Consider the following 25,262-nt stretch of genomic DNA (forward strand, 5'->3'; position numbering starts at 1 on the left):
TTACTGCAATCTGTGGGCGGAGAACAGCGACATTGGAAAATTCCTTGGGTATTCTCAGCAAAGTAGGTCTTAGAAAAAGGAGAATTAAATGCCAGAGAACATCGTTCAGTGCTTCAAGGAATTGCCTTAAATGACAGAACTAGCTGGATTTGAACTCACTCGAGCACTTTTTTTTGACCATCTAACTTACTGTGCTTAGAAAGCTATCATTAATTAACATTAGTATGTTCTGAGATGATCTAAGGAGTCAGCGAGGGATTTTTCTATGGATTCATATAAAGATACAATCTCTATTAGAGTTCAGGGAAAGTGAAAAGAAGCTTTTGCTAGGCAAAAGGAATGATTTATCCTGGCTAGCAAGCCAATGGAAAATATAACCAGCTTGGGGTAGTTCTAACACTTTTTATTATTTTTTCTTTTGAGCGTTTTAACTAGGTTTGTGAAAAAACATTGACATTATAAGGAAAATGAAATAGAAGTATATTATAGCACAAATGTTGATGCCAGAATAATGTAGTGGCTGGGTTTTTTTTTGTCTTTGAGAGTTACGTGATAGAAAAATGACAAGAAAAATAAAATACTGGTCAAAAATATCTGGTTGTAGGCTTTCTAAAGAGCTCTTTATACTGAAATTTACATCACACACTTATTTTACCCATGAACCAACACAGGACAAGGCCTGTAGTAGTTTGTATTCCTACTATTAGCTATTATTGTTATTGTAACAATAGTTTATGGTCAAATAAGAAAACAGGACTCTTCTCTAAAAGCCTTAAAACCTACCAAAGTTTTGGGTATGTAAAAGCCTGCAGTAATTTTAAACACTATCCACTCCTCAGTAAAATCAGTGAGATGCTGTGCCCCACCATTTTAGAGACAGCTCTAAACATTTTCACTCAGAAGGACTCCAGACAGGTTTGTGCATCAAGTCTTATAGCTATAGGGCTATCTAACTTTCTTTTTGCTGCTTTTACAATTAGCTTTTATGAATTTGTTCTGTATTCTTTATCTTCAATTTCTTGTATTTTAATCAACTAGAATGTGCATGGTTAAATTTATCCAGTAAGGCAAAATTACTTTTAGGCTACTCTTAAATCTCCCCTGCAGTAAAACATTCTGATTATTTTATGCACCTTGAATAATGTTGGAAGCCAAGTATAACAAGTAGTTCTGTGGAAATCACAGTCTTGAGGTATTTCCTCAAAACTAGGGAGTATGGACAGTCTTTCAAAGCGGGAGCTACATGCTTTCTTCTTTCTTGTGCTAATATTGCTAGTCATCAGTTACAGCTCAAATAGGTAAGATGAGGAAGGAGTAATTTGCATTTACTATCCCCTTTTCTGCATAAATATACACTTTTTTCTGTTTTCCCATATTTCATATAGATTTCCTTACAGAAAAAAAATTGTGCAGTTACCAAAATCACCTATTTGAATGAGCAAATCACATTGTGAACTCTGGAAACGCACTCAGAATACCAACATTTTTAAGCCAAAAGAGAAAAAAAGAAGAGGCCCCATCTTCATGACAAAAATATACATAAATAAAACCAAAATAACCCTGTTCAAACATGGTTGTGGTCAGATAGACTTACCATACTTCTTTCTCACAACAGAAGGTAAAAAACATGCACTAGAATTGTTGATTAAGCACGGGAAGTGATCAAATTCAAATTGGTCTAAGCCTAATTTGGGAACAGTTCAGGGCAGCTCTCCTGATGTTCACCAAAGGCAAAATAAAGCACTAGCATTTTCCACTGCTATAGCTCACAACCATGCTTCAACGTGGCTTCCCACATACAGAAGCTGGGGCCACCGTGGTGCGTTACCTGGATTATTATTCTTGCGATAAAAACACCACCAGATACTAGAAAAAGGAAATGAAATCCACCCCTCCCCCCATCAGTTTTATCATTATTTTTTCCAAAAAGAAACCAAGTCATATATACAGATATATACACGCACACAAGGGATAGCTCAGGACTACACACAACTTCTAGGATGGCAGCAGTAAGGGTATGACGACACAAGATGTCAAAAGAAGCCACTGTGCTTCTCCAGCCCTTTGCTACATAATTTGGAGGCCTCTGCTACCCAGACGGCACTTGAGAAAGAAAGAGAGAGAAGGAGAGACGGAGGGAGATGTTTTCTGCCTCTTCCGGAAGGCTTGAGTAAATGAACTCGCAAGTTCTAGGAATTGCAAAGATTTGTGTCCAGTGGCAGCTGATGGCCAAAATCTGAGCAGCAAAGGGCATGGAAGCGGAGAGAACCAGACAGGCAGAGACACAGAGACAGACACAGCGACAGAGATGAATGCCAGTCCCAACTGAGGTGCAGGCTAGATGTATGTCGTCCTTCCACTGATCCTTGCTCCCACTGTGGGGGGGGTGTGTGTATAGGACTGTCTCAGGGGCTGAGCGCTCCAGTCCTTGGGCAGGTGAAGTGCCCTAGGGCAGTTCTGCCTAAAGGGCTGCAGGATTTAAGCCACTGGTTCTCTGCCTTCAGACACATTGATTGAGGGTGAAAATGAACTTGTGAGGTTTAGTGTGGCTGGAGACGAGGGAGAGGAAAGCAAGGGAGAAAAGGAAGATAGGCAGGAGGTGGGTTAATAGGGGGAAGTGCAGGAGAAGGTGAGAGGGAGACTTGAGTATAGGCTGTCAGATATTCCAAAGGATGGGAGCAGGAGCCCATGACAAATCATATGAAGCCTCTTGACACCAAAAGCAAGATGACTGTAAGGAAAGGCCTCATGCGCCTGGTTTAAGCCTGAGCTGCTTTACTTCAGAAACAAAAGGAAGACTAAATGAGAACCCAGTGTACAGGTCTCCAAGTATTCTTGGGAGCTGAATGTTTTGGTATCTCTCTGACCTTACTGCGTCAGTACTCGGGAATCAACCAAGATGCAAACCCCTGCTGACTTCGTACCAGAATTTGGAAACCTTTCAGAAGGGCAAGATACAAAGTACTCAGCTCTCCTGAATGTCTGATTAACGAACACCAAACCACTACGCAGAAGTCCTGTGCACAACAGACCCGACCAACATTTCCTAGGGGCAGTAATGCAGTAAGATGGGCTTTGGGCTTCTCTAACCTTCTTCATAGTGGTGCTACTTCCTGAAGCACCTGGGTCCTGTGTCTCCCAGATGCCACCATGGATCAGACCAGGCACAACACTGGATTTTCCCTTTTCTTCTCCTACTGTCATCTCTCCCATTAAAAACCACACCGTTTCCATTAATCCTTAAGCCAGTCGCAATGCTCACTCTTGGGAAAACCTGTACTGCTGCAACAGGAGGGCAACTTACACAGGGAAATACTCCATTATTTCACAAAAGCCTGCAAGTCACTAATTCCCTGTCTCTGACAGTTCTCACCTCTTATCCATGCACACTCCCCCAGCTTGTCACATCTGCTGTATCACAATGCATACCTGTCACAGGTACCTCGTCCTCCTCCTCTGTATCTCCTGCAATGTTCACAGACACACTCAGACACACACTCAAGTACGGTCACTGAGCAGAACAGGCGAGATAGATACCAGTCCAGATGGTTTTGCTCAGCCATCCTCATCACTCCCAAACATAGCTGATGAACGAAGAGGTACTCATGCATGCAGACACACTCAGAGGCACTGTCAGAAGCCCTTGCTGATAGGCTCACAAGTAGGCATAAACCCTCCCTCCCCAACATCCTTTCAAGACAGACAAAATCAAACCCCACTGTCACTGGTACCTCTGCCTCTGGAGACACATATGCTGCCGCTTGACCGTGCCTCTGTAACACTCACACATCTGCACGCCAAGAAATGCCCACTGCAGTTGGATGGGCCAGCCTCTCAGCTAGCCCCAGGGACTCATCCAGCGCAGTGGGCATTGCTATAAGTATCGCTTTGGTGGCAAATGAAGACTCAGCCACAGCGCATCTTTGGTCTGACACTGGCAGGGAAAAGGGTGGAGAAAAAAGGACCCTATGGACCAGACAGGTGTCAGCTTTTCTCTCCAACTTCTCTTCCAAGAAGAAGGAAGTTACGTTAGCATCTTTCCCAGTGACACCATAGCACAGAGCACAAATATAACTTAATTTCCCCCTTTGATAAAACACAAGAAATAGTAATGAGCAACTTTCTTTGCCTGGAGGAGGGGATAGCAGGCAGCCAGCTCCAGGCTGTGCTCTGTGTAAAGGAAGCAAATGCAAGCCTGTGATTGGAGCTACTTCTGGGATGATCTATTCCAAATTTGCTGGGCTTTATTCAACTCCTGTAACATTTAATTTCCTATTATTATAATAGATAGTAGTAAACTTTACCATCTTAATGGTTTCTTCTGAGGCACTTAAAAGTGTTTTGTAAACACTGATGGCAGTGCTTTCTTAACATAGGGAATAACAACAATCTCCGATTTACTGATGGGGAGAAGGAGGTATCTAGTCAAAGTCCAAGGAATACAACCCATAGGCCCCACCTCTTAGTCACCATATATTACATCACTTTCATCTTATTCCTCAACAGTAATTCTTGGTATTAGCACTTAAATAGAGTTGACACATGGCATATGTTCAAGGCCAGGTTGGACAGAGCCTTGGGTGACACAGCTTAGTGTGAGGTGTCCGTGCACATGGCAGGGGGGGTGGAACTTGATGATCTTCCCAACCCTAAGTATTCTATGATTCTATATGTGATCTCTGCCTCCCTCTTTTTTTAATAGCAGATTAAATCCCTATAATTACAAAGTGGCTTAAGAGGGGCCCAACATAGAATCATTGACTATTTCCAGAAATTTTGAGAGAATCTTCATTTTTTCTCAGAAGTTTTTTGGAGTTATTTTCTCACTTACTGAGAAGCAAAACTCTGAAAATGCAGCTTAAATGTAAGGCAATTTTGAAGTGAATTTAGCAGAAACTGTGCCTCTCTCTGAAGCTTCCAAACCCACCAGATTTTAACCTTCCTCATGCCCTTTACACTCAGTTGTGTGAGCTGCTTTTCCATGTGTCTGTGGAGCTGCTGGGGCTCACCTGGGAGATGTTCCCAAGTTGCAGCAAGCAAGTGGGCCTAATGCAATGCAATTTGACTTACCACTTGATGTACCTCCACACCATGGAGATGTTTTAAGTGGTGGTTTCCTAAAGGACTCAGAAATGCTGAAAGTGATCTGGGAGCCTACCTCACGAGTACATGCCTTCTCACTGTTTTTGAATGCACAGGCATGCTAACAAAAATATGCTGAGCTTGCCATGCAAGTATACACTCACACACAGGCATGCAGATGAACATGCCTGCATACAGGAAAGTCTCAGATAGAAACACCCATCCATAAGCAGACAAATTGCATAGTTAGGTAGCCACATGGGCTCAGAAAACTTATTCATAGGCTCAGTTACGTACACAACAACCCATATGTCTCCAGCAACAACAGTTCAACAACACTAATGTGTATGAAATTTGTATGCTTGCATACACACTCTTTTTCTCTCATACACAGATTCATGTCTGTACACTCTCCCATGGATTCGAAGCCCATACGCAGGCATCCAAACACGTTCAGGAATATATACTACACCTAGTGGAGTGCACACACAAAGACCCACCCATGCACACTCACGTATATCATAACGAAGGTTTTGGTCTGTGAAATTCCTTTTCAGAAAACAAAACTAATTGTCAAAAGGAAAAAAAAAACAACCCAGAGCACAGGGAGCTGCACAGATGCAATCACATACCTACACACACACTGTGGAACCTGCCAGTCAGGGTTCCCACCACAACTACAGCTATTGAAGCTCAGCACCTGCTGGATACGCTTCCCTGAATGCAAACATCTGGTGAACCTCAGAGATTTCAGGTTTATCTGTCCATGGCCACATATCAAACTAACCCGTGCCAGGTGTCGACATCTTCCCTAACTGACCACAATGAAAACTATCCGTAAGCTCCAAGAGCAGCATGTTCCAAGATCCTACCACAAACGTCCTTCAGCTTCTAGGGAGCTGGGTAGAAACATCTTACCTGCACCTGACCAGGCTAAACATCTCCAATTAGTGGAGTTTATTGGAATTTTAGTGTTTATTTTTCCTTTTTCAGATTCCAGGTCTCTTGGAACAAGACAAGACATTGTACAGAAACACAAGGCAGGGTTTGCTCAAACCCACAAACAGCAAGAAAGCAACAAGCTCCTGAGGAGAAGGGGGGAAGAATATCTGATAAACTGCCTCACACTGCTTGGGAAGATGACAACTGTCCGTCCAAGATGGGCTGCTACTTCCAAAGCCCATTTTCTACAGATGTAACATACCAAGTGCTGCTAGCAGGAAGGGAATCCGACAGGACAAACCAACATACAAAACATTCTCTTATTCAATACAGGTTATAAGTGCAAAGGGATTTCAGAACATTTCAGAATAAATTTCATCCATAGCTGCTGCTCATTTATCAGTGCATCAAAAGACTGTGCAAGTTTTTAGTAACAAACATTTGAAACTAGTAGCAAAGGACTTGCCTAGATAAAAAGAGAAGATTTAAACATGCCGGGTAACAAAAAGATGTGTGCAGAGGTCTGTAAAAACTGTATAGAAGGAAAGGATTCTTTAGAGGAAACAGAGGGACCATTGTGCAATACTCTTCATAACCCTTACTATAAGGGTCAGGGCCACTCCTGCTGCCTCCTCAACTAAGACAGGTGATGGTTGCTTGGACAGAGGCACACCCTCATTTTTCATAGACTTCTATAACCAAAAACGGGATTCTGGTCCTTGGCTGACATGAACTCGAATTTAGCCAGGGAATGGAAAAGAGAGGGAGCCTTGTCAATGGTAGTTAAGCACCCCAGTATGGATAGCCCTGGAGACTGAAGATCAGAACATAGCACAATTAGCAGCAGTGTGACCTGCTTGACAACATGCTGAGAATGAATGTTATTTATCCCGCTTAAATTTAGTGTCTGAGAACTGGGTGTCTAGACAAACCTAACAAACCTAGACACTCATTAGTCACTGGATGGGCAGATCCAAAGAGCAATTAATTTTTCCCGTCATAGACACATACAGGGAGGCACCAGCTGGCTTGGGGAGGTGTGCGTTTCACTCCACTAACAGTGAGAAGAGGCCTGGGTGACTATTCGTCTTCCTCTCAGATGACTAAAGTTTAATGAGATGTATATCAAGCGTTTTAACCCTTGATGTAAAAAGTTCTTTAATTTATAGGACATTACTGTAAATTTCTTCAAAAGGATCCACTAGATTTCCCCCCCAGTACAGGGCTTCTGACTATGATAGACCTCCATTTATTTATGGAAACACAAGAATTTCCTGCCTTTCTCCTTGGAAGACTTCTGTACAGATCCAAATACATCAGTCAGGAAAGTCTTGTTGATGCTTAGCATAATTCATCTCCAGAGGACGTACTTACATCCTCTGTCACAATGTACAGTTCTTCCTTTGTGGATGAGAATTGAACTTTTCCACAATCTGAAGGCTATTGCCAGGATCCCCATTTAGGTTTGTTGTGAGAAGTCTGACATAAAAAAGACTTTAATTTTATTCCTCAAAATGAACAACTTCAGCTTCCTGATCATTGTGACTTCCGCCTACAGTCAGTCCATTCCTAATATCTCTTTAGTAAAAGGGTAACCAAAATGGTTTACAACATTCTGGGAGATTTTTTTTGGTGTATGCCCAGAAAGTAGCACATTTAACAGATGCAAAATAAAAGTTAATGTCTCTTCAAAGACAAGGAAAATAGACTAGCTGAACAGAAAATAGACTAACTAAAAGATTTCATTTATTCTAAATCAAAATATTCCAACTTGGATAAATGTCCCTGTTTCAGAAAAAAACAAAGGAAGAAAAAGAAAGTGTTGACCAGGAATTAAACTAGAACCTAGATATTTTGTTTGGAAAGTTCCAAGTAAGGCATTTTTATTTTTTCCAAAGTGTTGCCTACATTTTCCCCTAAACACAGTCAGTATTGAGTGAAAACTCTGCTGTCACTTTTCTGCTTGTGATGGATTGCCTCTACAGTACACAATTCCAAGCTGGAATGTTTACTCAACAGCTACATGATTTTGAAAATACATGATTGATTTGCCTTCATTAACATATTTGCAGCAATTTTCTTTCAATTTTTTTTTTTCCTGGCCTTTCTAAGCTTGATTTTGCAGTGCAATTTTTGTCCATGCTCGTAAACCTAGTGGTCCTTTGTTGTCTTTCTTGTGGGAATCTGTGCATTTCCTGCCTGCCCTTTATCTATCTATCCTGTAATGCTATAGCCATCCACCTCCAAAAACACAGAGGAAGAAGTTTGCCTGAAGTGTTTTATTCCTTGAACACCAGCTGCTCATTTCAGTCTCCATGGCTCATTCAATACTTCACCTGTCTGCTGAGATGGGCACCAACCAGTGTTAATTGTGCTGGTGGAATTTGTGAGATGAAGCAAACTGGGTTGTAAACCCAAAACCTGGATTGAAACCCTGGCACTTTGTTTTTCTTTGAGCTTCCTGCTTTGTTTTTATTTTACCTTTTCTTTCAAATTAGAAACTGAACATTAGGAGCAGGTTCCTCTGAACAGAGATCATGGAATCACAGATGGTTTGGTCTTTATTTCTTTTGGAGGCAGCCTGTTTGAGGAGGCACAAGGAGGATTCCTGGTTTGGTTCCCGCAGTTCCACCTCGAAAGAACTGACCTTTAGCTCTCTGTGGGGTGGAGAGTATTGAACTGCCATGGGAAGAAAAGCATAACACTGGGTAGACCAAAGTGCTGGCCTGGGACTATTCTAGTAGCTTCCCATGGCACAAATAGCTTTTTCACTTACACTCCACATTTCCCATCACTTTTCCTGCTATACAGTTTAATTCATGCCAGGCGGATTATGAAGGGAAGAAAATGATGCAACAGTCAAAAAGTCCTTTAAGTCGTTCCAAAAATTAAAACATAAAAAAAAGAAAAAAAAACAACAAAAAAGAGAGCTTCAAAACTAAAAAAAAAAGCTTTGAAAATAAAATCAAAAGAAAGGAGGAAAGGGGAAGGGGAAAAAAAAAAAGAACCCGGGAAAGATGAGTGAATGTTAGAGCAGGCACGATCATGGACAGACGCCAGCTACTTACGTTCACCTCGGTGATTGCTATATCAACAATGCTACCCACAACAATCAAGGCGTCAAATGTATTCCATGCATCACAGAAATAGTGCTGCATGTGGCAGAGAAGCCAAGGAGAGAAAGAGAAAGAGAGAGAGAAAGGAAGAAAAAGAAAGAATGAGAGAGAGAGAGGGAGAAAGAAGGGAAAGAGAGAGGGAAAGGGAGAAAAGATGGGAAAAAAGTAAAAAGTAAAATAAATCAAAAAACAAAACAAAAGCATGAAAGAGGGAGAGAAGAGGAAAAAAAAAATAAGAAAAGAAAGAGGTTACGTGGGCATATTAAATAGTCTCTTACCACTCTACAGTATTGGTTGCTCAAACCTCTGTAACGTTTCACATGGTGGAGGGTATCAACAAAAGCCTGGTTAGTCAGAAAGTTACACTCAAGCATGTCTACCTTTTGGAGGGAAAAAAAGCACACACACCCCAAACTCTGTGCGCTTTCACCAGTCACAGCTGTGGGGCGAGCTATGACAAGTGAAAAAGAAGGAGGCATTTCCCCCCCTCCTTTTTTTTTCCCTGGGAGAAGGAGAAGGACGACGGCAAGTTCAATAAAAGCATGACTAGAGGAAAAAAAAAACAGAAAAAAAAACAAACAAAGAAAGAGAAAAAAAGAGAGAAAGAGAGAAGGAACAGCAGAGGAGGAGGAGGTGGTGGTATCCTGGGGAGGGTAGAGTAATACTCACATTAGTTTCACTGAGAATGACGTCTATAATGCTGCCAATTACGATGAGGAAGTCAAAAACATTCCAAGGATCACTAAAGTAACCCTACATAAGGAAGGGGCAGGCAGGATGGGGATTAAAAAGGAATGTTAGACAGACAAAAACAGTTCAAAATTACCATTAGAATTACTCCCCTGATACGTGAAGGGGCTTTCCTCTTAAGTCTGCTTGTTGCCTCTCAAGCTGCAGCCCAGTCCTGGGATCCCTGACGTGTGTGAGCAGCCCCTATCCAGTTAACGTGATTCCAGAGCAGCTATCCCTTCTCTCCGACTTTGGGAGAGGGGGCAAAAGGAAGCCACACAGATCACTTTGAGCATATCTGCTCATAGGAGTAGGGCTTGCAGGACCAGCTCCTTCAGACACTTTGATTCCTCACAACACAGCACCCTTCCTCATCTGGCTTAGATTTGGCTGTGGGAACAGTATAGGAATGGAGTCATATGGTTCTCTCAAAAAATGGGTCCCCTTCTGCCAGTGTGAGTATTAATCCACCAGTCCATGCTCCAGATACAATGCTGTGTGCTGGCTTTAGGAGTGAATGGCTGGCTGCCCCGCTGCAGTGCATTGTACCCCGTCATGTTGGAGCAGAGGGCACAGAAGGGCTGAGGATGTGCTACCTAAACCTCACTGCTTGTCACCTTTCTCTTCACCCAGCCATATTGAGTATTATGACAGCCATTACCTTAACATTTCTATTACTAATGCTTAAACTACAGGGCAGCACTGCCGTTTCTGGTACTCTCAAAGCACATCTCACCACAAAATGAAGGTGTGACTGTAGCTTGTCCTGATGTACCCCACCACGAAGGGGTAAGAACAAGAGCAAAACTGGCTTTAGCATGTGCTAACTCGTGCTAAAGATAGTGCCACAGAACCACTGCAACATTGGCTGTCTAGACAAACTATGGCAGATCCGCTAGCAAGTGTTAAACTCATACTTTTGCTTTGCTGTGCAGAATCATTTTGGGGCTATTTCAAGTATCTCACTGTCCTAAGCAGAGCTCAGGAGAAGCTAATCAGCACTGCTTAGTGTCCCCATCCTGCATGATTTTTGGCTGGGAAGGCTATAAGGATACAGGACCTGTTTGGAAAACGTTCTGTTCAGCCCAGCACATGAGCTTCTGCATATAAACTTCCTGTACAACACAGTATCATGAGCGAAGAAAATGTTAGCCCACTGAACGCCTGTGCCAACTTCTTCCCTTTGTTCTGCAGTCTTAAAAGGAGGCGAACATACAAAATGCTCCATACTCCTTTTGTGTGTTTGGTTTTGTGAGCATGGGCTAAGCTGACCTCCCTGTTTCCCAGCTGCAGCATGTCTCCAGTGAGATTGAACCCAAGTTGCACTGCGACTGCTATTCTTAGCCAGAGAGTCAGGTCATGGGTAAAGTGTGAGTCTGTGTTCCCAGGCAGTGCTGCAGAAAGCAAAAAGAAAAAAAGAAAAAGAAAAAAAAAGAAAGGAAAAAAAAAAAAACCCACCCCAAAATCCCAGCACTGGTACTGCACAAGCCAGGCTTGGGACCTGAAATTACTGTGGGTTCAACCATCAGATGGAGCAGGCACTGGTAAAAAGTGTATTTCTGAACTGAAACACTGCCTCCAGGATGCTTGGAGACTCACATTTATAAGCTGCATTATGCTTGTGACAAGGGAAAAAAAAGAAAATCTGTGAAGCAGAGAAAGCCACTGCTCAGCTGGTTCTACCCCAGTGAAGGGAACTGGTGGAGTGGACTTTGAAATCTTCTCCAAACCAGCAAAAAAACCCCTTTACTCTGCAGCCTGAAATAGGCAACTCTTAGCAGATCTACACCAGGAGAAGTAGTTATCCCATGGCTACACATTACTATGCAATTAGCTACAACAGGAAAGAAGGAAACAGGAGCAAAAGCAAATTCAGAGAATATTATTATTCAGCGTCCAGCCTAGAAAATACACAACAAATATTAGAATGAATTCAGCAGTGGTGTCCAGCATCGTTAGCAACCAGATGGACCTGGAATAAAACTGTAATTAGACTTCACCAAGAAGAAGGGGAGGGAGAGAACAGCAGATTAAATTGTAGAGGCAAACACATTTTGACTAAATAAAGGACAGACACAGATCATACAGAGTTGCAAAAAGTGCCTTTGCAGCCTGATGCGACCTTGGCAGACAACACGCTTGCAGGATCAAAGAGAACAGAGTAGAAGACAACAGACCCAATCCTCCTGCCCCTGTTCATATGCACAGTGCTGGTGAAGGCAGTGGCACTGCTCACATGCCAAATGAATGCATCCATCCGATAGCATGGCTATCTTCCACTTTCTTCTCAAATTGAATAGTTTAGGAATTACTAAGGATTTCAGCAGGAACCCAAACAACTCCATAAAAACAGAGTTTGCTTTTGAGCAGCTGCAAGGGTGAAGATCCAAAACATGTTGCTTAGCTTTTGCCTATGAAAATGATGACTATCTAGTTTTAAATATGTGGTGATGGATAGGTGATTATTTTTACTATGATTGGCATCATACGTCAAAGAATGTTTTTGATGCAAACAAATTCACAGTTTCTTTTCACTGAGCAACTTCTTTACAAAGACCCCTAAAGCCACTGCTTCTGGTGGAATAGCATTTGCTTTTGGTACAAAATGCAGGTGACAAGTAGCATCAAGTCCTGTCCTCAGATGACCACTGAAGCCAGTGAAGTAAATTTTGCTCCCATTTGAGGTAATGCAGCTTCAACTGGAAGCAATGACACTGCACTGACAACACTGGCACATCTTAAGAGAGATTCAGGCCCAGGAAGAAAAGGTCCCTTTTTTATTGCCATTACCAATAGCTGCTTTGGACCTTTGTGACACCACAGCACACTTGAAGTCACTCTGCTAACTTTGGTGGTGCAGCTCTTTCTCATGGGGTGCTCTCCTGAGTCTCATCAGCCAGCTCCTTGCTTGAAAGTCATGAGCTGGTCTGCTCTGGGATCACAGAAAGAGCATTACCATGGTCTGTTACTGCGTAGCTTTAAGGTGGACTTAAGAGAGCTCTTCCTCCTGTTCCTCTTAGATGAGTGACAGAGAGGAACCATGGATACGAATGCAGTTTTACTCAACCCCACATCCAATATGGCAGTGTTGAATTAAGAAAACACATGAAATTTAAAACTTTCCTTTCCTCCTCACCTGTTCCTTCTGTGTTTCAAACAGAAGGGTGAAAAATAGGAAGATATTATTCACAGGAAGAGAGCTCAAAGAAAACAGAGAAGATAGACGCTTCATTTGCGTGGAAGGTAATGGAATCTTTCCTTGAAAAGCCACCCTCCTTGGAGATATTTATACCAGCAAATGGCTATGTGGCCACTTAGCTTGGGATCAGACCTCAGAACCTTGTCAGGAGTTACGAGTACATATCGAAAGTGAACTAAACCCCTTTGGGACTTGCCTCTTGCAACCTCAAAGTATCTCTTCGAGCCACATTCTTCACTGGAGTGTACCAGGGTGGCTAATGAAAGACAAGCTGAATGAAGGAAGAGCTTTCACTCTAATAAAGAGGTTGTATTTCCAAACTGTTTTTCCCACCAGAAAGTTCTGTTTATTTTTCCCAAGGGGGTGGAGGTCTGACTGGAAATGAATTGATGGCACTGTTTGTTTTTGCAGTACAGGAATTAGGAGTGTAATACCATATTTTACCCTTAAAGGGAGACGCTTGACCTTGATTTAGCTGCACAATTGCATGCCACATAATGGCAGCCTCAGGGGCTTACTGGGGAATGGTAGTCACCCTCTCTTGTGGGATGTCTTTGGAGATCCATGAAGCTTTTGGGGAGAAAGGAGGACAGAAAGAGACCAGGAGGATTGGACTGAATATTCAGAAAGCATGAAACAGCCCCACCATTAGAGCATATTTTTTCCCCACTTTTTTATTTCTCCAAAGGTAGCAAAGGATAGTGTATCACCACATGATCAATAAGTTAATGAAAGGTTGAGCATAAATATGCAGTAGCTGACTGGAATGGAATCTCATTTGTGCGAGGGGAGAAGACATGGTAGCATATCAGAATGAGCATGACAATCATTTTTAGGTTTCCTAGTTGCTGAGATTAGCTGTCAGAGAAGCTGGGGTTTGGTTTGGTTCTTATTGACCCATTGAAATCTCTGGATTGATTTGAAATGGGTTCAGAAGTTCCGTTACTTTTTGTGAATATGAGATCCTAATGCAGTATCTAAGAAGCCTCATTAACAGCAGAGAAAATTGTCCACTGGAGTCTGCCTGAAGGTCTGAGCTCAAAGTCACCTGAGGCCCATAATAAAAACATGTGGTATCTGGCGAGCAATGTATCTACACTGAAACAGAAATCCTCAGGGGAAAGGTGCTGTTGAGTAGCAACTATGGCAGCAGCTGGGTTTTGAGCATCCAGCCCTGTGGGAGCTGCAGGCCTGCTTGTGTGTTAATTGATGTGCAGTCATTTACGTGCTTAGTCCCAGGTTTTTATTCCCATCTCTTACAAGCTGGCTGGCAAAATTTAACAAATGCCTCTGAAAGAAAAGTCTGTAAAGACGAAGAGCACAGCAAGGGTCAAGGCTATTCTGGGTGGGATCTGAATGTAGGTCAGATGGTCCCCAGTGAAGAAGATGCTGCAGTGTCATAGGAAGAAAGGGAAAGACATGCATGCATGCATGTATGAATAGGGAAATGAAGCGTCAAGAAGAAACTAAGACATATAGGTAACTACACAGCCTAAAAAAAGCGCGAACCTTTCTATCACTTATCTTAAATAAAGCTGTATCCTAAAACAACAAAAAGAAGATTCAATCTTAATCAGCTGAAAAGCATATATGGAAAGGAGAGAAAGGAGCTTATACCCTGATACTCCGTGATTTCTTAGCAAAAAATATTCCTGCTGATTGTAAAGGGCACCAAAGCAGACTTTGCTAGAAATTCACAAAATGAGATGAATTGCTAGTTTAGATGAAGGTTGCTTGGTATGAGAATTTGTTTCTGAAAATGTTGCAGGCTATTTGGAGCTGTGAGAGTCAGCTCTTGGACTTCTTAAAAGAGGCTTTCCCTGAAAGTAATTTTGCAAAAGGGACAGTTTCATTGGAAAATGGTATTGAATCAAATGACATTTACATGGCGCTGTGACTCTTGGCATACCTTCTCACAGCCGATTTGAGTGATTTACATGTATCCTGAACAATCTCACAAAGAAAGCTACAATAGCTCCTGACACCAAACGGAGATTTGTGTCAGATGCAGATTCTGTTATGCCAAGATACTATTTAGCCATAACAGCAATCAGGGAAATTAGCAGAACCTAGCAGAGAAGGAATAAAGTGGAGGATGCAGCTGCTTGGAGCTCCTGACAGGCTGCAGGAAAACAGCATCTATTTGCACATTATCTATCAGCTCCCATCCATTGATGGATTAATTCTGAGACAGAATCCCTGCAGTTCACCTACCAGTCACTGTAATGAGTCATTGTGGCAGAGAATTGCACAAGCCCCCTGTGTTCCATCAAATCTTTCCATAGACAGGGAATGAGGAGAGGAGCTTTTCAGCTCCCCAGACTGTTCCAAAGGTCTGGTCAGCTCTGAAAGGCTTCTGCCACAATCTGCTTATTCCATAAGAAGACAAGATCAAGCTGTAGATCAAGACAGGTGTTATAACTTCCTATAACACCAATAACTTTGATGTTTTCCTTTACCCTTTCTCACTCTCTCTCACAAAAGGATGTCAGTGAAAGCAGACAGGTACCCCTTGGGGTCTGAGGACCTGCCAGGAAACAGTGGACACTGCTTGACACAAACAAAGGAGTTGGAGATCTTGAATGGTGCTGTGACTTGGAATGCTTATTTCTAGGCTACTGGTATAAAGCTGGAGTACATGGTCACTGGCTAAAAGTGACCACCTTCTGATTACTTTTTCAGAGCATGTAGGTCTGAAAGCAAACTATGGGTCTCACCTGTGCTTCTAGTGGACAAATATCTCTAATCACAATAAAAAAGGAGAAAACTCCATTGCCTGAACCAAGGTCCCCAAGCCACCATTTGACAAACTTAAACATTTACGGAGGCTGAAATGATATAATCTCTTGTATCACAACAGACCCTTTTCTTTATGCTCTCCATAACTACTGACAATTGATAATGTCAGGAATGTCACGCCTAGAAAAGTCTTTGTCATATCTGTTCTGTGAACTGGAAGTTCACTGAAACTCCTTCCATTCCACCAGAATTGTAATTTCTAGATGGTCCTGTGAGCTATTCCATGCCCACCTACATGGTGGCACAGTTACCTTACATCTCTCCATATTTCATTTACTGTAAAGTGGCTAGTAGCACACAAGTACTCAGCCATGTGGAAGGCTTGAAGTGCAATGTTATGGTCCCAGATTTTCCAAAGACTGGGAAAGACGCATGACAAAGACAGTATGGAAGCATTTATCCTGGAAGCATCTCTTAGAGGTTGCAAAGACTGTATTTCAAGGCAACATGTTGAGAAGGTCTGAGGAAATGGTAACAGTAAAACATGCTGAAACTGGATGATTCAAGTAGCTGACTCTGATGTCATTTTTTGACTGGACTGCTCTTAGCTGCCTCTGAAAGGAGGGTAATTCCTCAGAATTCCTAAGGCCTCCTTGATATAAATGCTTGAAAAAGAATCAGAGTAACAGAAAGCTGTCTTTAAGTTCTGTTGTTGACCTAGAAAAGTAAGATAAACGTTCCTGACTTTCCTACAGGTATGCTATGGCACAGTGAGGAGTTGGACCCTTTTCTTCATGAACAGTAGTTACATTGCAGTCATTTAACAATTACTGCCCTGCAGTCAGAAACCAAACTTGTTCTCAGCAAAGAGGAACAAAATCAACACCAGTTTTACCAGAAAGACTGAAAAGTGAACGTGATGGCTTGCTATGTCTGAACAGATCATTTATCACAAAATGCATTCCGCGAGAATGTTGCTGTCAAATTCCATTAGGAAGAAGCTGTAAATGCTCAAAGACTTTGCAAGGTCTAGAAAAAGCAGGTCTTCATGAGAATCAACAGATAACTCTTGAAGGAAATAAACCAAACCAGCAACATGAAACAGTCCTATGAAAACAGCAAAACGATGGGCTTAGCTGTTTAAAATAGTCGTCTTCTGAAGTTGGACTGACATCCCAGCCCAGGGAAGAATGATGCAAAAGAAGTAAACTCAACAGAAGTGACACATCTTTCAGAATGAAGAGTCATTTACTGTTGTGGGAAGATGAGCCAGTAGCAACGGCTCCTAACAGTTGAGGAAGCATTCTGAATATGGGGCTGGACTTGGAATAGCTTCCCTTTCTCTGCACCATGGTAAAACATGGCTGCTGCACGAATAATGGATACTCACAGGAAAGAAAGGCACAGTCTTCTAGAAACAGGCTGGTAGGTTTGAGCAATAGGTTTCTTAATTTGTTTTTTCTAGGTTATCTCCATTTTCAGGAAAGGCTTGATTTTACGCGGATTAGAATAGTTAATAAAATAATGCCTACTTTCATGTAATCCATCAACCACAACTTTCCAAAAGAGAATGGTTACTCTCATTTTACATGTGTGAAAACAGAAACGTAGAAACCTAAAGTTTCCAAGGTCCTACAAAAGTCAGATTCATGACAGAGGAGAAACAAACTCTCTTAGACCTCAGCCAGGTAACCATCTGGCAGAGGAAATGTAACTTCCTAACGTGAGGAACAGTTCTTAACAGGGGCTGTATCACAGTCTGCTACCTGGTATCATTCTTACATGAAGAGAAGACTCGCATCTGTGAGAGTTCTTGACCCTGTAAAACAACCTCACATGAAGTGATAGATAGTTGGGAATTTCCTTTTGAGAGTCAGAGCAAGTCACTTTTCCCTGGAACTGTGCCCTGTACATGCTGCTGCTGATGCTGTCGATGCTGTTGTGAATGAGACCCCTGTTCACCATCCCACTGGGCTTTTAACAGTGTGTGAATAATTCTCTGTATTAAATAATTAAGTGCTATAGCTAATACAGTACTTCCCACACTGTTGCATTGTGCAGTCGTATCATTATTTTTGATCATTTATAATGACATTAAAACCCCCAAGTGCCAGACTGAAAATAAATCTGTCACAATGTTGCAGCAATATGCAAATTCTCTGGGTACACTTGCTGTGAAGGAGAAGGTCCTCTCTCATTGAAGCTCTTACACAGCCTCTTTAACAGCTTTTTCTGCCTACTGAATTCTCCACTGATCCTTCAGAAAGCTGGAGGATTGCATAGCTCTGGCTGATCAGTGTTAGGAATTTCACACTTTCTATATAATAATTAGAGGATCTATTTGTGTGCAGAAAATTGCTGGCCTTGTCCTCCAGGGAGGAGAACATCCTGCATTTAAACAACAAATGTAACACGGGAAGCAGCAGATCAAACAGCCTTTTTGTCCCTCACCAATTGCTTCAACCACAACATGAAAGGACATTTATTTCTGCATGAAGAGGGAAGTTTGTTCTGTATACTTATTTCACTCTTGGCCTCTTCTCTGGGGGCACCAATGAAGAAACCAACCGAGATCTGCTCCTGCCTTTCTGCAACACACATTTTCCATGAGGAAATGGGACCAGTATACTTCATACAGGATGTCAACCAGTGCTCAGAAGGAAGACTTTGATGTTTCCTGACCCAGATTCAATTAGAGGTATGAGCTAGGATTTGCTGTGAAATTCCATTTCTCATCATCTGCCTAGTTGCTTCTGCTACATTCACCTACCAAATGTTTTTCACACTGCATGACTTGTTTAGGTGGAGTCACGCCTATGCCATCTCAGAATATAAGCATATGCACAATAGAAAAACTTTAGTCTGGCACTACTTTCTTCTCCTTCAAAGTGTCGGGAATAGCCAGACTTCTCCTCCCACACACCTCCCTGGTGAGGAACTTGGTGAAATCTAGAAGTATCAAAGAGGATTCCCTGTACTTCCACATGACAGAGAAGGCAGTTACTTGCTTGCTAACTCCTCATTTATGGAAACTGTGCTAAATCAACCTCACTCCTGAGCATTCTGTTGCAAATTCTCTTTTTTTTTGTATTAGCTGGAAAATTTGTTGTTCAAGGCTCTACAGTTACATCATGTGTACTGTTTAACTTGATGGGCCAGGATGTGGTTCCTCTTTCTTCTAATATCACTGCCTTGTAACATGTTGGCAGCACAGACTCCTGAGCAGCTTCAATTTAAGGTGTGGAATAACAAAAGCGGCTGGTTTAGTCCTTGGCTAGTTGGATGCCCTTCCATGTTCTGTGAGAAAGTTTTAATGCCGAGCTGCTGTGAGAGTGCTATGGCCCATGCTGTGCTGCAAGAGCCTCTATTACTTTCTTAGCCTCTCTTTTCTCTTCTTTCTCCTGGACATACGGGGCAGACAGAAATTCTGTCAGGCAAGCAGCATCCAAGAGCAAGTCTATCTGATGACTCTCTGTTCCAACCCACTGGTTAGTATAAAGGACTGGGATGACTTGACCATTCATGTCTAGAATAATTATCCCAAGGATTTCTTCACATCAAAGTCACCTAAATATGATGCTCTGACACACCATATTTTGCAGAAAGGGCCTAGAAAAGGGGCTCATTCTTCCTCCCCAGCCTGTGGACATGGTCAAATCTCCACATGATATGTATGCTATGCAAAATGCATGAAACTTCTGGCAGATACATAATCACAGTAAAGACAGCAGAAGAGTGATTAATGAGGGCTTAAGATGTCTTCCCTTTTCTATTGTATTTCCAAAATCCTTGAGCCTGATTCAGCAGTTGCTTGAGAGCCTCAGACTGACTGCACACATAAAACGCAGTGTCTGGTGGTGCACTACAGAGATGTCAGAGATTTCTGGTCATATGGCAGGTGGGCTTGTTGGAGCAGCTGAAATTAATTCTGGCTGGGCTACTTGCTGTACAGAAGACACACAGAAACATATAATATATCCAGACTTCACCCAGAAAAGGAAATTGGGGTGAAAAAGGAAAGAATTTCCAGTGTAACGTGCTGATGCATTTTGCAATGAGGCTGAGTTTCATCCACAGAAGTAGGAAAATACACCGCACACAACTTGCAAATTATTCTGATGAGACAGTACACAGGGAGGCTCTGTGCCTGAGATACTGATGTGTTTGAACATGGTGACTTGGGATGTCTGCCAGAGAACTTCAATAGAAGGCAGAAGCACAAAAAGATATCCATTAGCTTAAAAGCTATGGGTTATAATTCAGTTTTCAATTCCATAAAAATCCTTTTCCTTGTTTGCTTTTCTTTTTAGCCCTGGTTCTGTTTTACTTCTCTCCTTGCAACATTATTTTTTTTTGTGTAATAATTTCTTTCTCTAATTTATTAATATTTTTCTCTTTCAGGGTCTTAATTCTTTTTTTCTTCCATTTATTTATTTATTTATTTATTTATTTATTTATTCCTCTTGCCTTTAAGGATATTCTGTCCATGCGCATTCTCCATTATTTCCTCCCCTCCAGGTTTTATTTTGCTCTCTTCCTGCCTCCCAGGACATAGTCCTTCCTGTTTGTTTAGGTCTCTCACTTCCTTCAGTTCACACACTCCCTTACCTGACTATTCCTACTTCTCTCCAAGCTCACTATTTTTTACCCAATATCAAGCATAGCTCCCTCTTTGCTGAATGAGGTATATTTTTTTCCCACCCACAGACTCTGAAACATATTTGCTCTCTCACCCCTTCTTTTGCTTTTTAAAGCACTTGTACCAACCAGAGGCAGGGTGGAAGACTGCCCTTCCTATTGCACTGGGTAGGTGGCTCAGCTGCCCCTCCAAAACCAAAAGTGTAATACTGAAGCCAAGGAGAGGAAACGATTAGATGATCACTTAGGTTAAAAACCTTCAAAGCAGAGAAATCTGCAAAGTAAGAGCAATTTGACAACCAGAATTGTGAGGTCAAACTCCAAGAAAGGAAGAGAGCTGCCTGCACTACGGGCTCACTTACACATTTACACAAACTATACTAATTTTTATCACCGTACTTCATCCGAACTTCTAACTAAATGTGATTCCTATGCCTGTTGGATGGATCTGAAGAGTTTTTCCACTCCGAACAAAACCAGTTCAATTGTAACCAGTTTTCTGACATTTTTGTATGAGTGCAAAAGTCTTCACTTTGCTTTCTCTGCGTAAACTGGAGAAATAAAACACAGCGATGAATGATGCTAGGGCAGCATCCTAGGCTATACAGGTATTTCTAAAGGTACTAGAATGAACAAGTACAAAAGCATTAGATCTTCAAAATTAACCAACATTGTTTCTGTGGTGCAAGGGAATAGATCTCATATACATTTCATCTGTTTGTGAAAATGCTGAAGCCTCTAGCCTGACCAAGGAATGACAGATTTCGGTAATGGTGAAGAAGAATGCAAGTAGCATGAAGCAGCCAGTGTGACTGCACAAAGATCTGTTTAGGGGCATAAACATAAGAGAAATAGAGTAGTAAAAAGGAAACAAAAACAGATGAGTAATTTTTCATGTTTGAGAAGAGATACCAGTGTATCAAATACATGATAAATGCTGACCGAGTGAAGCTTAAAGAGGAGTAAGGAAGGGCAGAGACACCACGGGAGAAAGAAACACCGAGGACATGTAGATCCATCAGTAAATGGAGACTAAGAGATAACTATGGGTGACACTCACGATTTCTACTACTCAGAGGGTAGTATCTCTTCCTGGGATCACATGGGATTATTTGCCTTTTGCTGAATTTCTCAGCTTATTTGAAACAGTGCACAGAAGTCTGAACTCTGCTACATGGAAATGACATTAAAGAATGACATGAATTCAGAGTAAAGTAGCAGTGATAAATGAGGGACTGAACTAACTATCTGAGGCAGGACAGATGGCATTACAGGCTGCTTTACAAGTAGCATCCATAAACACCCAGGGAAGAAAGGTGCTGACAGTGTCTGGTAAATGGAATAAACTTGTGATCTGTAGTCTCTGTGACAACCATAATTCTGCAGAGGAAATCCCCAAGATTCCCTTTCCGCATGCAGACCTGAATTTGACAAAATACATGAACATGTGTTTTACTTTATGCATGGGAGTAGTTCTACTGATATGTCTTCCCTAGTTTGAGATGACAGGGACTGTGGTAGAAAATTTGTAGTTCTATGATTACTAGTCCTACCCAAGCTAGCAAGGGGATAGATTAAATGTTTCCTGAAAGAAGAAGTAGATACAGTCCATCAGTAAAACAGCCCATTCCATAGAGCTGGAAAGATCTGAAATCCCTGGAAGAATATCTATCGCCATGTTAGCATGTACATTGACAGATGGCACAGCTTCATATGAATGGGAATTTTAAGTTGCTGTCTTTGAATTGAAAACATAAACCTGAGGCAGGTTTTAGACAGCAGCTGGACCTTCATGAACCGATGCTTGTGGAGATTTCTTCTTTAAGAAGCTCAGACAGTGGTAGCTGAGAGCACCCCAGACAGCACAGCACCTCCTTTAGTAGCTTTCTCCGGAAAAAGCATGAAGCAGCAGCAGCTTGCTCCATGCAGGAACCAAAAAGCAGCTCTCCAGACTGTCTGGAGAGCTTATAAAATTATAAAAACAAAGCAGCAAAAGTCCTTGGCTCAACAGCATTACTTTTAGACTGTCTCTTTGAAGTAGCTAGTCTTGAATCAGTTTATGAGCATCAGCCAAGACAAACACTCGGGTCCATTTGGGAGTTTTGCTTCAGAGCAGCACATTAATACCCTGTAAGCAGATGCAGAGCATGTAGTGGAGGTTTTCTTTATCAGCAGCACTAATCATCCCAAATCTCTCTTGCTTATTGTTAGCACACACTCCTGTCGAGATTGCATCAGGCACAGATGAGCTGTCTTACACAGTGCTTAGATCCTGCAAAATTTATCCTGCAAAAAAACTGGGATAACTGATCCTCTCCTCCAAAAAATGTACCACACAGAAACACAAGGGATCTTAGAGGCTGGCCTGGCCCCTGCCTGGAATTCTTTATTCATACCAGCAGCAGCTGCTCCAGCTAAAGCACCTCTCCTCTCTCTTAGCCCTCCTGCAGACTAAACAACCAAAACTCTGCTCATGAAGAATGGCCAGTAAAAGGGACAGGTATCAAAGTGACTCACTGACTAGAGCAACCAACCTCAACAGTAACAGTATGTTTAGTTAGGAAAGCCCTTGCCTTTCTACCTCCTTCACATACTTTCTATAGTGCTAGGAGAAGTGCCCTGACTGAGACTTGGCTCCTTATTCCTGCAGCTGGCCTTTCAATAGGTAAATCCTTGCTCTTAACACTAGATACAGGGCTGGATTATCCATGATGATTCTTTGCAGTCAGGCACATACATGAACCTACTTCATGTCTGTGCAACTGACCATGTGTTTTTTTTTTCACCTTTACTATTAAGAGTAGCAAGGAAGAAGGATGTGTCTACTCACAGAATGGGAGCAAAAACCTGATAAAGGAAAAAAATCTTTTCAGTCAGAGACTGCCACACCTTTTTGTTGTTGTGCATGTAATACACAATGGTAGCACTGTAGTGTGTTATATTACTGCATATAATAGCAATTGCCATACCACTGCCTGCAGCAGGAACTCAGTATATGAGGCTCCCCCAAAGCTGTTCTGCATGGGCACATCCCCGCGGTGACTTCTGTAAGAAGCTTGAGTGATAGCTCTGAGTACCTCAGGGATCTGTCCCAGTTACCTCAGCAATTCTCTCTGGTAAAGGTATGAATAAACAGCAACTTGTTCTACCTTGCACAGATGGAGAAAACCATGATCCTCTGTTGCTGCTGCAGATCATTCATTCCAAGGTGCCTTTAAGAAGTGCCTGCACAAGGGAGAGCTCTGCGGCAGCTGCTCCAGAGTTACAAGTCAGTTACTGCATTGCCTGCTGTAGTTGCAGGTTAGCTGCAGAACCCACTCTTGGGTTAAGCACCACAAAGTTGGAGAAAACAGAGAACTTTGCCAGCTTCAGTTCCATGCTCAGTTCTTTTCTGCCACATTCTCCTGGGGCTTGTCACTAAGGTGAGGACACACCACCTTCAGCTAACCAAGTTTCCTGCTTTCTTCTTGTCAGTTATAAATCCTACAGCTCCCTCATTTGAGGGTACTCTTCAGATGGCAAAGAGTGATGTTTGGGCAAATGAAAAGTGAGACAAATCAGCTTAAATGAAGGCTGGTTTGTGGTTTATTGCTCAGGAAATGGCAGACAAATCTTGTCTTTGGCAGAGATCTCATGAGCATTTAATCTTGCCATTTCATACCTGGGAAACACTAATATTGCTTAGGATCTCATTTCTTTGTCTGGGGGACTTCGCTGCTTAGAGGGGAGAGGATGATGGCTGTGCTGTAGTAATGTTCACTCAAGTGACAATTAAACCCTTTTGGACTTTTCCAGCTAGTATTCCTGGGAACAACCTTCATCTGCAAATGTAGTTTCCTTTTATACCTTGACTGACAGGAAGACACAAGGTCTGGCCAAACGAGGGCTGAGGTAACAACTTACTGCATGCTGTGAGACTCCCACATCAGAACATACTCTAGGCAAGTTCAGCTTCAGTCCCCATGTGCAACCTAAAGAGAGGCAGCCTGTGCCACCCAGCATTGCCCCACATCTGTCCAAGTGGCTATCTGGGATAGGGGGCTTCCTTCTTTGGAGAGCAGGTTGAGTCAATATGGAACAGGGAATGAAGGCTGCTGGTCAAATCCATGAGTTGAGCACACAGTGGCAAGTTACACACAGAATTTTGATTTTCAAACTTGAGCTGCTGAACTGGTACTCAACATAATCCATTGCAAATGCAGCTGGAGGCAAGTCTTGTTGCTGTATTAGTTGTTTTCATAAATTCATTCTTGTTTTAATTCCTTGTAAATCTTGTGGTTTCATTTTTTAAAAATTTTGTCTATTTTCTTGAAGGTATTGAAGTAAAATAGCAGCTTGAGAGTTAGTACTATTTTTGGCATATGTGCCAGACTACAATTTGAAACAGATTTATTCTTTTCACTGGTTATTCTTTCAGGATGGGGAGGACCCAGCCGGAGGTTGTTGTCTGATCCTTAGTTCAGAAGACTTTGTTAAGACTCTACTACCCTGGTCACCATGAAAGCTTCTTTTATATTCTCAATTTTACTATAGTGTAGTAGCTGGGGTTTTATTTGGAAATTACAGGATCATGGAAAACTGGGCTGAGAGGGACATCATGTCTTGTCTAGTCCATTCCACCGTCCAAAGGTAGATCACACATTCCTCTGGTGTTTCTAACGAGAGGATCCCCTAACTTAATCTTAAACCCTCAAATTATATAAATTCCACAATAACTTTGGGCAACCTGTTCCAATGTTTTGCTATCCAGAGGATACATGTTTACCCCTGTTGATTTTGTTTCGTACTTGGTTGTGCAGCAAAACTTTAAACGGAGA

The 25,262-nt window shown here is 42.0% G+C and overlaps 1 protein-coding gene across 5 annotated transcripts in view; it reads right to left on the reverse strand.

Moving 5' to 3' along the window:
- The window catches only part of CACNA1C (calcium voltage-gated channel subunit alpha1 C), a 482,397-nt gene that overhangs the window by 42,586 nt on the left and 414,549 nt on the right, over positions 1–25,262 (reverse strand). For 4 of the 5 annotated variants that reach the window (XM_061444714.1, XM_061444713.1, XM_061444712.1 and 1 more), the window contains one exon: positions 9,093–9,176. In XM_061444714.1, coding sequence (XP_061300698.1) covers positions 9,093–9,176 — 84 coding nt within the window. Of the gene's footprint in view, positions 1–9,092; positions 9,177–9,809; positions 9,894–25,262 lie in introns of all 5 variants that reach the window. The other variant, XM_061444716.1, reaches the window with a different exon arrangement.

The sequence above is a fragment of the Pezoporus flaviventris genome, unplaced genomic scaffold (assembly GCF_033815535.1).
Source record: "Pezoporus flaviventris isolate CSIRO_AGI_PZ_B2104156 unplaced genomic scaffold, CSIRO_AGI_Pfla_v1 ptg000002l, whole genome shotgun sequence".
NCBI classification, from domain to species: domain Eukaryota; kingdom Metazoa; phylum Chordata; class Aves; order Psittaciformes; family Psittacidae; genus Pezoporus; species Pezoporus flaviventris.